At 36.8% G+C, this 18,061-nt stretch overlaps 1 protein-coding gene across 4 annotated transcripts in view; it reads left to right on the forward strand.

The window, feature by feature from the left end:
* The window catches only part of LOC137951779 (protein FORGETTER 1-like), a 37,543-nt gene extending 21,588 nt beyond the window's left edge, over positions 1-15,955 (forward strand). For 3 of the 4 annotated variants that reach the window (XM_068798685.1, XM_068798686.1, XM_068798688.1), the window contains exons 15-32: positions 9,584-9,654; positions 9,764-9,936; positions 10,045-10,138; positions 10,429-10,526; positions 10,620-10,755; positions 11,149-11,255; positions 12,396-12,491; positions 12,560-12,647; positions 12,740-12,860; positions 13,028-13,127; positions 13,245-13,368; positions 13,540-13,617; positions 13,766-13,884; positions 14,774-14,827; positions 14,913-15,015; positions 15,268-15,396; positions 15,480-15,591; positions 15,677-15,955. In XM_068798685.1, coding sequence (XP_068654786.1) covers positions 9,584-9,654; positions 9,764-9,936; positions 10,045-10,138; positions 10,429-10,526; positions 10,620-10,755; positions 11,149-11,255; positions 12,396-12,491; positions 12,560-12,647; positions 12,740-12,860; positions 13,028-13,127; positions 13,245-13,368; positions 13,540-13,617; positions 13,766-13,884; positions 14,774-14,827; positions 14,913-15,015; positions 15,268-15,396; positions 15,480-15,591; positions 15,677-15,708 — 1,835 coding nt within the window. In that variant the 3' untranslated portion in view covers positions 15,709-15,955. Of the gene's footprint in view, positions 1-9,583; positions 9,655-9,763; positions 9,937-10,044; positions 10,139-10,428; positions 10,527-10,619; positions 10,756-11,148; positions 11,256-12,395; positions 12,492-12,559; positions 12,648-12,739; positions 12,861-13,027; positions 13,128-13,244; positions 13,369-13,539; positions 13,618-13,765; positions 13,885-14,773; positions 14,828-14,912; positions 15,016-15,267; positions 15,397-15,479; positions 15,592-15,676 lie in introns of those variants that run through there. The other variant, XR_011112162.1, reaches the window with a different exon arrangement.
* Positions 15,956-18,061: the final 2,106 nt, after the last annotated feature.

Consider the following 18,061-nt stretch of genomic DNA (forward strand, 5'->3'; position numbering starts at 1 on the left):
CGTTTTCCTTGTCCTAAGGTCTTGAAACAGACAATGAGAAGGATAAAATGTAACAAAATAATTCATAGACTTAACAAGTTGACCAATAGATAACAAATTTAGAGAAAACTTAGGAACAAATAACATAGACTAAGGAGACATGGCAGATGAAACTAAGGTGTCGACTCCTTGAATTAACGAAACCGAACCATCAGCTAAGTTGGCGTGTATATTAGGAGACTCTTTGAAGTTGGAGAACAAAGATGATATATCTGACATGTGGGTAGTGTCATCTAACTCAAGAATCCAATTGGGTGATAGACGCACATGAAGAGCAGATGTACCTGTACTTAAGAGTGGCTGTAGGAGTGGAAATCTGAGTCATAAATGTTGAGGAAGAAGCAGCAGTCAATTGAGCTGTATGCTGAACTAATTGTTGCATTTCATCAGATGAGCCCAGCATAATATTGCTTACCACTTCACTAAGAATTTCTCTATCCTCATGAATGGTCGAGTTCATCCATTCTGGCTTACCAAACTTGATCCAATACTTGTCATAGAAGTGGTTTGATCTACCACAATGATTAGATTTTCTCTTAAATTTACCGCACCTCGGCCTCGACTTCTTCCAGGTCCATCTCTTTCTTTGCATCATACTGATACTACCACAACCTCTAGAAGATTCTGTGTAGCTAGAAGTATTAAGTGCAAAAGCATCAATCATCTTAATTCCTTTACCACCTCTGGGTACAACAGTAGTTTCAACATGCATGATTCTGTTAAACTAGTGGACAAAGTAGGTACATCATCTGATGCTAGCAATTGTGCCTTCATTCCATCAAATTCTAACCCCAGACCATCAAGAAAATTAGCAACCAGCAATGGGCTTTGTTGCTTTCCCATTTCCCGTTCATCAATTGTAAACAGATGCTATACATTATCTCTTGCCACACCCTTAGAAATTCACTGTAGTACTCTGTAATAGGTCTGTCACCTCTCGTGAGACTGAAAAATTGGTATATAACTCATACACTCGAGATAAATTGCTCTCTTGTGCATACAAGGGTTCCATTGACATCCACATATCTTTTGCAATCTCACAATTCTTAATTTGATTCCTCAATTTGGAATTGACACTTTTTATCATCCAGGTCATAATGTGACAGTCTTTTGCCTCTCAGTCATCATTTATGGGTGTACATGAGGATCATCTCGGATATATTTTGACTACGCTTGTTAGACCAACTAAAATAGTTTTGCCTATTCAATTTCCCAGAACTTATCACAACATAATCTTTTCCATCAGAATTTCCTACCTCTGTTGAGGGGGTGTATATCTCACCGAAATCAGCAATGAGAATCACAAAACAATCACAATTCAACAAATAAATACTTTGTCTAACAAGTTAGTTGGGCCCACTTCATAGATGATTAGGGTTTTATGCATTGCGCACAAACCCAAGTCGATCCAATTTCATCAATAGAGAGTGATTACACACTCAAGAATCACACAAAGCTAACGATCGAGGCCTGATGTCATCTTTCCAGAGGGTGATGTTGTCAGAAAACCTAGTATTGGGTTGCGCACCAAGCAAAGAGGAAGATTCACAAATCAATGAGTCCTAGGATTCTATATCACAATTAAATTGCACTAAAAGCAGTGTAAACCAACAACTCAGGTTATGGCAGAAAAAAAGAGGAAAAATAATGGAGTTTTACCTAACTAGTAGGGCATAAACTTCAAGAACCCCTTCCTTGTGAAGTCTCTGTCCTTAATAGGGTTAGAATACAAAGAATAAGGGTTTTCCAACCAGGATTCACTGCTCTAATACCATGAAAAAGGATAAAAATAAAGTTGAGAGAGAAATTAAGAGAGAAGAGAGAAGAGAGAGAGATGAATGAAGAGACTTCTGGAAAAGAGTCTCCTTAGGGATTGTGCACGATCCCCTTCCCCTTTATTAAGAAAGATGAGTATGATTTGCAAAAATACCCCTATTCACTTAAATATACTTAATCCCTTATGTCTTTTAATATATATACTCAATTTACATGAAATTAATCTATAGACGCATCTAATCATGCTGCATGAGATTATGTAAACTCTAGATACTGCAACATATGTAAAAAGTCAAAACTACCCTTCACAATATTTTCTAACAGTTACAACACCCACTTACTAATGGAGGTCCTCAATTGAAATCTCAGCTAAAGCAATTTTTAAATATAAGTATGTTGTTTACAAAAGAATTGTCACTGTAGGAGCTAAGATTCCAAATTTGAAGTGTTGAATTTCTGGAAAAGAGAAAAACTTAATTGATTTGTTGTAATTTGAGTACAATGAACCTCTATTTATAATAGGGAAAATAAGTAGAATATTATTACAACTAAACCACCCTTATCCTAGTTACACCCAAAGTTGAACACTAAAAGATAAATCCTAGAAAAATTGAACAACTGAACATAAATAGAAAACTAACATAACTAAAACACCTTTAACTGAGACTCTTCTGTGACACTCCTTTAAGACTCCACCATAATAATTCTGGTTTTGTGAGACTTCTTGCTATGAGAGTCATGTAAGACTCTTCCATATTTTCAACACTCCCCCTCAAGCTGGAGTTTATAACTACATCTTGCAATGAAAAAGATTCTTGGTCTTCAATTTTTTTTTGCCGAAAAAATTCTTCATAGGTGCAAAAATTTCATCTTCTGTGCTCCCCCTTTCTTGAATATTTTGGTCACATAAAAATTACCACAATTTGTGGAACAAAATACCTCTTTCTTGTACTTCTTCATCTACTGTTCTCTCTCAAGCTGGGGATAAAAAGGACATACCCAGCTTGGACAAAACATAATGTGGGAGAAGAAAATCACTTCTAGCCATACGACAAAGCTCCATACACCAGTCAAAATGGTCATAGTCTAAAACATACTCTGGTCAATTTTAAAGGCGGAAAAATGGCCTAACTTTAGGGCACAACAAAGAGATTACTCACTTTTTAAGGGTAACTCAAACACAAATCACCTCTTGGGTGAAGAACAAAACACTTGATTAAGCTGGATGTTGGGCACACTCCTATATTTTTTAGGTAGTGGGTCTAGGCATTGCTTTGAAGTGATAAAAACACAATATCATAAACTAAAGAAATAATAGAGGAAAACAACTTTAATCGGAAGAAGGCGACTATGCAAGACTCATACTTCCAAAGTGACATTTTTTTTAAAAAAAATTGAAAACTAGGGGAGACTATAACGGTAAAACTTAATAAACTTGACCAAGTTTAACTTTTTTTGGGGTGACCACAATTTTTTGGGGTTAACTATGCGGAAGATACACTATTTAAAAAAAAAACTATGCGAAAGATACACAACAAAGTAACAAAAACGCAAAACTTGAAAATTGTGATAGAGTAAGATATTGTATACTTGAATGAGCACATCATAGAGTAATTAAGTCTAATCCAAACCCTTTGATTAGAAGAGAAATTTGGCTAAAAAACTCAGATTTTAAGAGAAAAGGAAACTCAATTCATGTCAATGCATGGAGAGATAATAGGAGAGGAAATAGGAAAAAAAGAGAGATTTTCGGCAAAACTGACGTTTGACAATTTTGATATCGATATCTAAAAAAATATAGATCAGAATCACAAGCGTTTGTTGCTCAAGAAACTAGACTCAAAGGCTTTAATTGATATCTAATTTGACACAAAAAGATTCGTTCTTGAATATTTTATGATTACTTTATTTTCTTCGTTATGTAGTTTGACACTTGCCGACTCCAGTGTGAATATCTTCTTAAATATAGATCAGATTGACATGAAATTTTCTCTTTTGAGACTAGACTTCGATACCTTTCATCCAAGTATAACTTTTCTTTATAAAATATCATTCTTTTGAGAGAGAATCTGATGGATTTTGGACTCTATAATCTGGCCAAACTGAGTACTCTTTCTTCTTTAGCCAGTATGACCATTGACCCTTGTGAAATTGATATCTCTCTCTAGAAACTCAGATTGAGATTTGGTTTGATAAAGTAGAAAATAGATTTACAAATCCTTCTTTTGACATATAAAACTCCATATAAAATCTCATTCTGGATGGCTTAAACGGCTTGAAAAGTGAAACTTTCTGCTGCTGCTTGAACCTCTCTTGTAGTCTGACCTTTGTTGCTTCAAATATCGATTTCTCTTTGTAGAAAACTCCGATTGTCAAAATTCTTTTTGCGTTGGAAAGTAGATTTGAAGATCTTTCGGTCGGTATATAATTTGCAATATGAAAAGTTCAGTATGGAGGTGCGAACGCCGATAAACCAACAGGTACTGGGACAGGAAAGAAAGAAAAAAGATAGAATACGAACCTAAACTACTTGAGATGATAGATCAGAAAAGGATCACATTATCTCTGTGGGTTGAGTGAGTCAACTCACAAAACCCACTCTAATACCATGTTGAATTTTTGGAAAAGAGAAAAACTTCATTAACTTGTTGTAATTTGAGTACAATGAGCCTCTATTTATAGTAGAGGAAACAAGTAGATACCAAATACAACTAAAAACATCCTTATTTCAGTTACAACCAAAAGATTGGTCCTGGAACAACTGAACAACTGAACATAAATAGAAGACTAACATAACTAAAACACCTTTATCTGAGACTCTTCGGTGAGACCTCCTCTTGTGAGACTCTTGTAAGACTCTACCATAATGATTCTAGCTCAGTGAGATTTCTTGTTGTGAGAGTCATGTAAGACTCTTCCATAACTGCTCTTCAACATAAGTCTTGAGCCTGGACTGCTTGGCCCATATCGTAAACCAAATGATTGTCCTGATACAATTAGATCTAAATTTAGATTTAACCAGGTTCGTCCTTTTATCCCCTTAAGTGTATATTTTGTCCTTTTTCTCTGCAACACTCTGCCCAGTAGAGACTTTTAAGTTAGGAAGGCTGCATATGCCTTTTGCAAGTTGTGTTAGTATCGAAAATAGTGGTAGTGTTAATGATGATGGAATTTTTTCAAAACTGAAAGTCACAGGAAGATTCCTCCCTCAGAGTGGCTCAAACTGAACCTTGATGGAAGTTCAAGGAGCAACCTAGGTCCAGGGAGTGCCATTGGTGTCATTGGAAATCAGTTTGACCGGATTCTTTTAGCCTTTTCTGTACCAGCTGGTACTTGTGATTTAGTTGAGATCAACCTATGGTCGTGGCCGAAATGATCGGGGGGATAAAAAATGTGTTTATTGTGGTAGGACTAATCATATTTCTGAGAAATGCTGGGACAAATTTGGTAAACCTACTTGGGCCAATTTTATAGTCACAGATAAGGATGCCTCCTCACACATTGGATCGTATGAGGAAATTCAACAGTTATTACAGCGACTAGGTCAACTGACTGCTTCATCTACTACTTCTCAGACTACCGAGACTCCTCCTTCTTCCTCAGCGAGTGCCACGATGGCTAGTACAAGTAAGAATGCACTAAATGTGTCTCATTCCCCCTCTTAGATCATTGATTTAGGAGTCTCTACACACATGTCAGGTATGCCCTCTCTATTTCAGTCCATTAGTCCATCTCATTCATATCGTCGAGTTACTTTAGCTGATGGATCCACCTCTCCCATTCAGAGGGATGGTATAATTCGCACTACTCCACAAATATCCTTAGATTCTGTTTTATTTGTACCAAAGTTTCCAGTTAATCTCTTGTCTGTGAGTCATATAACTAAATCCTTAAACTGTTCAATAACCTTTTATCCTACTTCTTGTGTTTTCCAGGACTTGCAGATGAAGAGGACGATTGGTTAAGGACATGAGAAGGGAGGGCTCTACATGCTGGATGATGTATCCATTTCTCGAGTTGTAGCTCTCACTACTACAAATTCTTCTTACTTGTGGCATCTGCGCTTGGGACATCCCTCACCAGCTAAGTTGCGTCATTCTTTTCCTTCTTTGCCAGCCAATATTTCATTTGATTGCGAATCTTGTCAGCTGGGAAAGCATCATCGCTCCAATTTCCCAGTTAGTTCTAGTCAAAGCACCAAATTGTTTGAATTAGTCCACTTTGATGCATGGGGTCCATGTCGGGTTCCTAGCCCATTTGGTTTTAAGTATTTTGTGTCGTTCATTGATGATTTCAGTAGAGTCACTTGGGTGTATCTTTTACGGGAGAAGTCCAAAGTATTTGATGTATTCCTCAATTTTTTCAATGAAATAAAAAATCAATTTGGTGCATGTGTTCATGTACTTCGTACTGATAATGGTTTGGAATATCTTAACCATAAATTTTCAGTATTTTGTGAGTCTCATGGTATTACCCATCAAACATCCTGCCCTTATATACCACAACAAAATGGGGTGGCTGAATGTAAAAATAAACATCTCCTTGAGGTTACAAGGACACTATTATTCCATATGAATGTTCCTAAATCTTTTTGGGGAGATGTAGTTTTAACTTCGTGCTACTTGGTTAATCGTATGCCCTCAACTGTTTTGAGTGGTCAAGTTCCACTTCAGGTTTTAAAACCCAATTGTAAATTGTTTGGTGTGGTTCCTCATATTTTTGGATGTACCTGTTTTGTTCATATGCTTGGAACTTCGGTCGATAAGTTGTCACCTCGGTCTATCAAATGTGTTTTTTTGGGATATTCTCATCAACAAAAAGGGTACAAATGTTATGATCCTGTTCGATGGAAAACATGTGTAAGCCGATGTGACCTTTTTTGAACATAATCCATATTTTTCATCATCTACTAAGCTTCCTGTATCACTTGAATCTCCTTAAGACCGTCTTGTTCCTATTGCAGTTTTGGATGTACCAGTGTCATCAAGTTCTTCATTGCCTCTTCGTGTTTACAGTCGTCGCTCTCATACTCCTACAATGCCTCCAGCAGTTACCTCTACAGAGCTCTCTCCTCATGATCCACCAGCTTCCTCATTGCCTGCAGATCCTGTTGTCTTTGATTTGAACCTGCCTATTAGTCTACGAAAAGGTAAACGGTCTTGTACTTCTCATCCGATATCCAAATATGTGTCACTTGATTTTTTGTCCCCATCCTTCAAGTCCTTTGCTATGTCATTTTCTACCTCGTTCGGTGCAGGAAGCCTTGTGCTCTCTAGAATGGAAACAAACTATGGATGATGAGATGAGTGCTTTGGTGTCTTGGGGAACATGGAACCTATATGATCCACCTGCAAGAGCAGCTATTGTGGGGTGTTGTTGGGTTTATACTATTAAGTATAATGTTGATGGCTCTATTGAATGGTACAAAGCTCGACTGGTAGCGAAAGGGTATACACAGACTTTTGGAGTTGATGTCTTTGAGACATTCTCTCCTGTGGCCCAACTTACTTCGCTACGTATCTTAATATCTGTGGCTGTTAATAAGGGTTGGCCTCTCTTTCAACTCGATGTGAAGAATGCCTTTTTATATGGTGATCTACATGAGGAAGTGTATATGGAGCAACTTCCTGGGTATGTTGCTCAGGGGGAGACAGAAAAGGTGTGTAAGCTGCAGAAGGCTATTTATGGACTTAAACAGAGTCCACGGGCCTGGTTTGAAAATTTTAGTGATGTGGTACTACAATTTGGGTTCTATAGGAGTCATTGTGATCATTCTATGTTCCTACTTAAAAGGAAGACTGGTATGGTGGTTTTGGTTGTCTATGTAGATGACATTGTGTTATCTGGTGATGATCTTGTTGGTATTACAGAAGTTAAACAATATTTGGCCACACATTTTCAAACAAAGGATTTGGGCTCTCTCAAGTACTTCCTTGGCAGTGAAGTCGCTCGTAGCAAGCGAGGTATTGTTCTTTCTCAGAGAAAATATATATTGGATATGTTACAGGAGTATGGTTTATTAGGTGCTAAACCTATAGACACCCTGATGGAAGTTAATCATAATCTACATGACACCCAGGGTCCTACACTCTAGGATAAAACTCAATACCGACGATTAGTAGGTAAACTGATCTATGCTACAGTTACTAGGCCGGATATTTCATTTGCAGTGGGAGTTGTAAGCCATTTCATGGAAAATCCTCAAAAAGTCCATTTAGAAGTTGCTCAGAGGATTTTGAAGTACTTGAAGGGTGCACCTGGAAAAGGTCTTTTGTATACTCATAATGGGAAAATTTATGTACTTGGCTATTCTGATGCCGATTATGCTAGGTGTAAGATGGATAGACGTTCTACATCAAGCTACTGTTATCTTGTTGGAGGCAACCTGATAAGTTGGAAAAGTAAGAAACAAATAGTTGTGGTTAGGTCCAGTGCAGAGGCCAAGTATCAAACAATGGTTCATATAGTTAGTGAGCTTATGTGGATTAAGTTTGTGCTTCTTGGTTTTGGTTTTATGTTACCTGACCCTATGGTTATGAATTGTGATAACCAGGCAGCCATTTTTATTGCCTGCAACCCTGTATTCCATGAGAGAACGAAAGATATAGAGGTTGACTGCCACTTCATTAGAGATGCAGTTATGGAGGGGAAGGTGGTAACTCCTTATGTAAAGTCTTCAGACCAGTTGGGAGATATATTTACCAAGCCTTTGGGGAGACGTGAACATGTATCCCTTAGTGACAAGCTGGGATTGTTTGATATCTACTCTCCAGCTTGAGGGGGAGTGTTAAAATACAAGTTCAGGGGTATTTTGGTCATTTTTTATATTTTCAATATTACATTTTTCTCTTATAGTATGGCTATTAGATAGAGAATGTCTTATTTTATCTCTAGTTAAATTTTCATTCAATTTAGGCATGTATTTTAGGAGATATGTAATTTTGAGTATTGAGGGGCATTTTTGTCTTATTGTAAAATTTTACTTAAACCCTGGTTATAAAGAAGCAGGAAGGGCCTTTCTGGCTCGGATTCCAAGACATCAAAACTGCCTCTCTTCCAGAAATCCATTTTCTCTTCTATTTTCTCTCCAAATCACCTATTTTTCAGAAGTCATTGCACTTCTTTTAGGAGTAAGCTCTTCTTTAATAATCTTTCCAGGCTTCTCATCGTTGAAGGAGATTCATCACTTTTTAATTGGTTGGCTAGCAAATAACTCAGCTCTCCCTGGAAGGTCAGGCATTTCTTTGTTGAGATAATAGATATCTGCTCTCCCATACGAGTCAGTTGGCAGCAGACTCTTCTTTAGGCAAATTCTTTTCAGATGTATTAGGAAAAAGAGTTTCCAGACATTCCCTTGCAATAAAAAGATTACTTTTCCCTTCTTTCTCAATCTTGATCTCTTGTAATAGGGGAACCCTTCACCTCTTTTATTTCTATTATTCTGAATGAATCATTCTTAAGTTCAGGAAAAAAAAAAGGAAGACCGATGGGATGTTGCAAATATTCTTTTGAGGATGCATTGGATGGAAATAGTATTCCACTAGCAATTTGGGGATTCTGCTAAGTTCAATGTGCTAGTGCCAAGAACTGAATTACATGTTGATTCACCCTTCAACTAAAGATTAATCTCTCAGTTGAATTTAGAAAATTTCGAGACCTGTCAATGAGTCAGCACCTGTACACGTCAGTGACTAGGATTTTCAGTTGTAATTTTCCAAGTTCTTCTCTTTCAAATATTTAATTGGGCAAGTTTGACTTAAATATGTAGGTGAGTCTGATCAGGAATCAACGGAGTCTGATGACGAATTTCAAATCTGTGATATTTGCCATAGTGAAGGGGTAATTCTGTTACATCATGCCGAGTTTTCACAAAAAAGACAATTCCTCTACAAAATTGTTTGCATGCTGGTATTTTGCCCATGATGTCTCTTTGACATTAATTGTACAGGAGAGGAAGAAGTTGCTTCGCTGCTCCTGCTGTGGCCAACTATTCCATCCTGCATGTTTGGATCCCCCTTTTGTAGATGTGCCACTTGATGACTGGTCATGCCCTTCATGCAAGTTGCAGACAGAGGAATATCTGCAAGCACAACGTATCTATATGACTGAACTCTTGAAAAGGTTTTGTTAATATATATATATATATATATATAAGATGCTGCCCACATGTCAGTTTAGTCTGTACCAACTTTCTGAATGCTGAATGATTAATATTAATGTGATTCATAGGTATGAAGCTGCCAGGGACCGTAAATCTAAAATTATGGAGATAATACGATCTTTGGATCTCCCTAACAATCCATTGGATGATCTAATTGATCAGGTATTGTAGCGTGTGTTTGCTGATTGTAAATGTTTTTGTTGTTTTTTTTCTGATTGTACACCTTTTGTTCTTGGTAATGGGTGATGTGAATGGCTAGATTTAAGAACAATAAAGTCTTTTTATACTTGAATAATTAGTTTTTCTGTCTGACAATGTCACCTGGACAAATAAGACTGCTTTTATTGTGAGTAAAGTCTCATAATCACGGGGAGTGGATTATATTGTTTCTATATGTTTGATTTTGTACATTTTAACTGAATGAACTTGGGGAATAATCTGTTGATGTGCAGCTTGGTGGACCAGATAATGTTGCAGAGATGACTGGGAGGCGAGGTATGCTTGTAAGGGCTTCCAATGGGAAGGGTGTTGTTTATCAGGCAAGGAACACGTGAGTCTGCTCCTTGCTAAGTTTTTATTTCTTGCTCTTTTTTTTTTTTTGGGTCCAAGAAAAATGGTCAATATATTACTCATTTTATACCAGAAAGGAAGTTGCCATGGAAATGGTAAACATGAATGAGAAACAACTGTTCATGGAAGGTAAAAAATTGGTTGCAATTATATCTGAAGCTGGATCAGCTGGTGTCTCCTTGCAAGCAGATCGAAGGGTTTTAAATCAGGTAACTGTTAATTCTATTTTTATGTTATCAAGGCATGCCTCTCTTAGTGAGTAAGCCATATGTTAAATGTGTGTTGTGATCAGGACAGCTAGTGTAGTACATATGACTAGAGTATACAAGCCTCTCTAGTCTTTCCACAAATGTGCTTTACTTTATAGATGATTTGTGTGTATTGTTGCTAATTTAGATCATAATTGTTGAACTTTGAGCTTCTCTAGTAGAGACCTTAGTCTAGCCCAATCAATTGATTAGTACACCATATAAAAGCCTTGATCATCATGCAGGGGTGTGATGAGAACAAGGGCGGTGTATTTGGTCGCCCATAACAAAATTTGTGCTTATATATATATATATATATATATTTTTTTTTTTTTTGTGATTTTTGGATGTCAGAGAAGAAGAGTTCATTTGACTCTTGAGCTTCCATGGAGTGCTGACCGAGCAATTCAGCAGTTTGGAAGAACACATCGATCAAATCAAGCCAGTGCACCAGAGTACAGGTGGGCTCCTCACATAATCTACTTCAGCGTATAGTAATTTTGTTCACCCATATTTATTACTTCTAATTCATTGTTGACACCACTGAATTGAATGATTCAAAGTAGGCCATATATAACAGGAATAGTACTTGGAGGCTCATGCTCTATTTATTGCATCCTCTATTAGGTGTTACATGCAATCCCACTAACTTGTTCCACCTAGAGAGAGAGGGACTCAAGTATAAGTAAAAATATCAAACTACCCTTCTTGGAGAATACATTCTAACTGTATTCATTAAAAAAAAAAAGGAAAAGCATCCTGTCTAACTTGGTACTTATGCAGTTGTACTGTTATAATTAGGGTGTAACGGTATAGAAGTGGGATGAAATAAGCATTCCGTATACTGTTCCAGTTATGAGGTGTACTGATATAAGTTATTATCGTTATAAAGAATAAGCTATTCCATATACTGTTACTTACATATTTATCAACTGATAAAATGTGTAATTGGGTAAATAAATGGGAAGTATAAAAAATTCACATTATTATATATACAAAAGCCTAAGAATGAATAGTGTCATTCAATGTATAACAAAATCCTTAAAAGAATATTACACAATCCTTATAAAAAGGATCTTATGTTTATTCCAAATATACATTCACTCAAATAAAAATTTACCGAATTATTCCTTTATATAATTGGATAATCGGTTTATCGGGTGCACAGTAACCCTTGCCTATTTTCGTTCCATTTGATAAACGGTAAAAATGGGTAATCAGGTAAAATTACCTGAGTGCCTAATTAGGTAAGAATTTTTGTTCCATTTTCATTCCATTTAATAAAAGGTGAACAGAAAATGATATGGGTGAAATAGACACCCCTAGCATAATCTCCTAATTGAGTTTAGGTCTATCATGAATGACTAGGTTGTGGGGAGACGTGCTGTCATGTCTTGTGTGTTGACATCTTTTCCTTTGGCTTGGTTAGTCTTCATCTGGTTGTGGCATATTTTTCCACAAACAAATGAAAAAAAAAAATGTCCAAGACCAGTTCTTATGCTGTCTTAAAAATGTTTTGTTGCTTACACAGTTTTTTTTTTATTAACTGATCCTGTTCAACATTCTTTCGTTTCTAATCGAACTGGCTATGTTTATCTCAGGCTTCTTTTTACTAATCTAGGAGGAGAACGTCGGTTTGCCTCTATTGTTGCTAAGAGGCTGGAAACTCTTGGGGCATTGACACAGGGTGATCGGAGGTAGATTCTTTTCTTTGTTGAATTATCGGGGGTATCTTTCATTGTTAATTGTTGTATCTGTCTTACAGGGCTGGTCCATCCTTGAGTGTGTATAATTATGACAGCATTTATGGGAAAAGAGCCCTGATGATTATGTATAGGGGAATAATGGATCAGGTTGATAAGATCTTGTTTGGTGTTGACATCTTATAATGCTTCTGTAGTTTATGTATTTGATAAATTCACTTCCTTTTGTCCTCTTATTTTAGGCTCCTCTCCCTGTTATACCTCCTGGATGTTCATCTGAGAAGCCAGAAACACTTCAAGATTTCACTGTGAAGGCAAAGGCTGCACTTGTTTCAGTTGGAATTGTCAGGGATACAGTCATTGGTAACTTCATCTTCCTTTATACTTTGTTTACTGGGTAAAACTGACTTGTGGATCAAAGGGTTCTTATTAGTGCTGCTTTCATTTCTTCAAATAATGTGCATAAATATATGATATATCTAATGATGATTTGGGTTGGATCTAATGATGATGATGATGATCTTTAATAGGTAATGGGAAAGTTACTGGCCGTATTGTTGAATCTGACATGCATGATGTTGGTCGATTCCTTAACCGGCTTTTAGGCTTACCTCCTGACATTCAAAATAGGTTTGTAATAGGTCGATAAGATTATTGATGCATGCTTGATAAACTGAATTTAGTTTTGGTTTATTTTCTTTCTTGAATCTTGAATTCTGACATTAATCATTATCTAAAAAATTATAGGCTCTTTGAGCTTTTCATCAACATTCTTGATCTCCTAATACGCAATGCACGTGATGAAGGAAATTTTGACTCGGGAATTGTTGACATAAAAGGGAGCATCATAGAACAAAGAGGACCCCCAAAGGTGAACTTTTGAAATACGTGATGAAATCATCAACTTAATCATGTCGTATTGCATCAGTTGTAAATGGTTTCTGTAAAGACTACCATATCAACTTCTTTCTGATGCATTTTTCTGTCCCTGAAATGGTACCATATCTGTAGTTATCAATTATATTGATTCATTCTGTTGCAGACTGTTCATGTTGATCATATGTCTGGGGCTTCAACCATGCTTTTTACTTATACAGTTGATCGTGGAATCACATGGGAGGTATGCTTTTTCTCATTGGGAACAATTGATGGTTAGAAAGTGTACTTATAGCTTTTAAATAGATAAGAAGTCAAGATATGACTGATCTGTGATACTTTCTATCGTTTATGTTGTGTTCAGCATATTCAAATTTTCTTGTGGTTTGCAGTCTGCAAGTAATCTGCTTGATGAAAAGCAGAAAGATGGGCTCAATCATGGGAATGATGGGTTTTATGAATCAAGGCGTGAATGGATGGGAAGAAGACACTTCATATTAGCATTTGAAAGGTGTGAAAGAATATAGATCCTGATCCATGGTTTTCTGAAATTGATTGCTTTTGTCATTACAGAATAGTGCACAGGGTGGTTGGTGGTATTTGGGTGTGATGATACAAGGAACCCTGCGATGCAAGATGGTACCAGGGGTATTTGTTAACCTAATGCTGCAAGGATTGTGTTTTAACTTGTCATTGTCAAAATTTTGTTCCTCCTACATCAGAATTGGCTTCACAAAACCTTTTCCTCCTTTCTGATCTTTTATTTGCCGTCCTTGGTTGGCCTTCTTTAAGGCTTTCCTTGCAACATCTAGCATTGTCATTTTTGACCCATCTTACTGATGATCCATAGATGGGCATCAGTGGAACCCTTCGTACCTCATCTTGTAAGGTCCTCTCCTGTTTTCTCACATGTGTGTTCTTCCTAATAGTTCTCTTAGATATTCAATGTTTTATCTGAGGTTTTGTGACACATTCATCTCGTAGTCTCTTCTAAGTCACACTTGTCCTACATAATGCTGCTCTCTTCAGCATGTGCACACCAATGCATGGTTTTCCCACTTGCTCAGTTGACTAATAACTCGCTGAGTCAACCCTCCACTCGGCTGGGTAGCCAATCCTCATACTATTTTTGTTATTCTTCTTGGATTATATCCAGTATTATTTTGTGTTACATGATATCTGAGATAGTTTTCATTCATTTTGTGTCTTAAGGTCTTAGTATTTGTCACACAGCTTGAAAGCTGGAGTGGGACTGTGATTGTATTCAGCAAACAAAACTCTGAAATTTGTTGTTTATTGTTTGATTGTTCATCTTGCCCCTTTGTGCTTTTCTCTCAATCTCTGAAGATTTGATTGCTATTGTTACAATCACTAAGTTGTTCCTGATTTTGTTGCTGTAGTTCAAACTCAGAAATGTTCAAAATATTTCGTCCAGCTGTTGGGGAAGCGTTAAGGTATTTCCAGTTGCACTGGATATTATGTTTTTATCCAGTTTTACACCTTTAAAAATTATTCTTTGAATTTATGTGCTTTAAACAGAGAGATGCCCATGTCAGAGCTCAAAAGCAAATACAGAAAGCTCTCTTCACTTGAGAAAGCTCGTAAAGGCTGGCAAAGTGAATATGACGTGTCATCCAAACAGGTGGTAGTTTTTCTCCGTCTGACATCATTTTTTCTATCTAGTAAGAAAGGCCATAAATTGGGCCATCTGAAAAATGGATTATTCTTACCAATACAATATTTTAACGTTCATTTACCAATCTATGACCTTTCTCTTAGTTTATATTTTATTTTTATTTTGGGAAATTAGACGACTTCCACTTCGTACTGATGTTGATCATGACTTTTTAAAGCTTCTCTAATCTCTGTCTTTACCTATTTCATGATATCCCAGTGCATGCATGGGCCGAACTGCAAACTAGGCAGCTATTGTATAGTTGGCAGAAGATTACAAGAAGTAAATATTTTGGGTGGTCTCATCTTTCCCATCTGGGGTACCATCGAGAAGGCCCTCTCGAAGCAGGTTCATGATCTTGTTTATTATATTACATTGCATTATCGTAAAGTATCTTCATGTAGTTCTCATCTAATATTGTATATTGACAGGCTCGACAAAGCCATAAACAGCTTCGCGTTGTTCGTTTAGTGACCACAATCGAAAATCAACGAATAGTGGGGCTTCTTGTTCCAAACTCAGCTGTGGAATCTGTGCTTCAAGGTATAATATAGTATTTCATCAGTATCTTCTTTAGGTGTTAGTTTATATACTTTTTGTGTTTTTTATTTTTTATTTTTATTTTCAGATCTGGCATGGGTTCAAGACATTGATGATTGAGACAATAGGTGCTGGTTCTGGGCAAAGATATTCTGTATGTACAAAGCTTGGCACATTCAAGTTCTTGCGGTCGGTCAAAGCTTCCATGTTGAACTGCTTTTTTGTTCATTATTCACGTTCGTGCAGTCGGTCAAAGCTTCCATGTTGAACTGCTTCTTTTTTGTTCATTTTTTGTCATATATCCTGTAAATGATATCATTGTCAAAACATCCCCTTCTACAGGGTGAGAAACAACATTGAGATTGAGGGGGGGGGGGGGGGGGGGGGGGTTAGTCCACAATGAAGTGGAATGAATTTCCATCGCATTACCTAGTTCATTAGATAAATGGGTTGGTGTAGAATGAATTATTCTTCAAGTGAATTATGTCATTTCATTCTCTCAGGCAAAAATCGGGGAATTTGGATTAACCAATTGAATCGCGTGTTGTTAACCACACCCCCCCCCCCCCCCCCCCCCCCCCCCCCCCAACCCGCGATCCTTCAGCCAATTTTTTTTTCTTTCTCCCTCCTGTCGGCCTCCCTCTCCTCTCCCTCTCGTCCTCTGTCGCAGAGTACGGGAGGCTAAGCCTCCTGACTTCTCTTCTCATTTTCGGTGTATTGTCAGAGCGTTGCCTCCGTCGAAAAATTAAACCATTGTCATTAAAATAATAATTTATAATATTTATTTATTTAATATATTTATTTTACAATTATTATATTAAATTAGTGATTTAATAGTCATAATTAAAATATTTGGTAAATTATTTTAGTTTAATTATCCCATTGCTATAATTAATTAAAGCAATGGTTTTAAATTTTGTGACAATATATTATTAATTAATATTACATAAAAATATATATTATGTTATTGATAAATATATATTTATTTATTATATTTATTTTAGTATTGTATTAAATTATTTTTTTAATGTTAAAACATATCTTATGTTATTAAAAAATAATTTATTTATTTATTATCTTCGCTTATATTATTTTTTATTTTTATTTATTTATTTTTAATAATTTATTCTAGTCACACGTATTATTGTATTAATTTATAATAAAATATAACCATTAAGTAATATAATATAGTTTTTTATTAATTAGGATATTAATATATTTTAATACTACACGTTAAATCACTTATAAGTGTAGTAACCATGTTTATTGTGGTTAATTATCTGTTTAGATATATGTTCTATTTAAGTATATTATTAAATATTATTCATTTTCTTATTTATATTATACTTTTCATTTGGGGTTACTAATACTGGAATTTGTTTTCCAATATATTTGAACTCGTTTACACTAATAACACCGAAGGATGAGTTAAAGTTGAATCAATTCATTTAAGTTCAATGTAAAATTGCACAATACATATTTGGGCCAAATTGGCAAACACAAGCACTTCAAGCGGATACTCACAAACTCTTGTTTTCACCCTTAGCCGCTTCAGAACCTCCCTAGCTTTCATCACTATAGTGATGGGGTCGTCAGTATCAACTGGAATGGTTTTGAATTGGTTTGCATTAGCTGATGTTTGATCCGTTTGGCAACCACTTATCACTAGTCTCTGCATAAACTTCTTGGGTACTATGAACCTTAGTTTCCAAAGCCGGTTTCCATTAGCCTTCATCATGCTCCAGCTTCTGCTTCAGAAACTTCAAAACTTTGATGAATTCCTTCACCATGGGGCTCGCCCGACGTTCCCCACATCAATATTCTCTTCCGCCATCTTCTCTTTTTAGAACTTCGATCAGAGTTGAAACAAGTAAAGATCGGCTCTTGGGCTGGCCATCTTCAAATAGGCTCTTGTCTACTTCATCTTCATCATTAATCTCAGAGTGATGATGCCAACTTGAAGGATGAGATGATCTTCATCCGCATAACGCCCTTCAACACTTGAAGTCGTTAGTAGAGCGCAGATGAAGCTTCATCTCGATGCAGGGGATGAAGGGGTCCTTCATCTCCACAGTTTAATTTCGATCATCTGGAAGAAGGCCTTGTTTGATCTTCTTTGAATTGAAGGACGGGCTACGTTGATTTTTTTCCCTCTCTCCTTGCACCTCCCCTCGCGTGTCATCATTTCTCATTTTTTCTTCCTTTCTCCTGCACTCCCTCTCTCGTCTCCCTGCGCCCCCGACGTTCTGCTGCCATAAAATCGATCGGATTTTCGTCTCCGGCCACCGTCTCCGCTCCCTCTAGTCTCCAGCCTCATCTCTCGGTTTTCTCTCAGCCTCAGCCTCTCTCTCGCACCCCCTCTCTCGTCTCTGTGACTCCCTCTCTTCTCTCGGACTCGCTCTCTCTCGCTTCTCTCTCTCTTATCCCTCCCGACCTCCCTTTCTTCTCCCTTTCGGCCTCCCACTCCCTTCTC

Source organism: Aristolochia californica, unplaced genomic scaffold (assembly GCF_029961685.1).
Source record: "Aristolochia californica isolate CCGP_79_NKW_82.1479 unplaced genomic scaffold, dmAriCali1.0.hap1 SCAF_15, whole genome shotgun sequence".
Classification (NCBI taxonomy): Eukaryota; Viridiplantae; Streptophyta; class Magnoliopsida; order Piperales; family Aristolochiaceae; genus Aristolochia; species Aristolochia californica.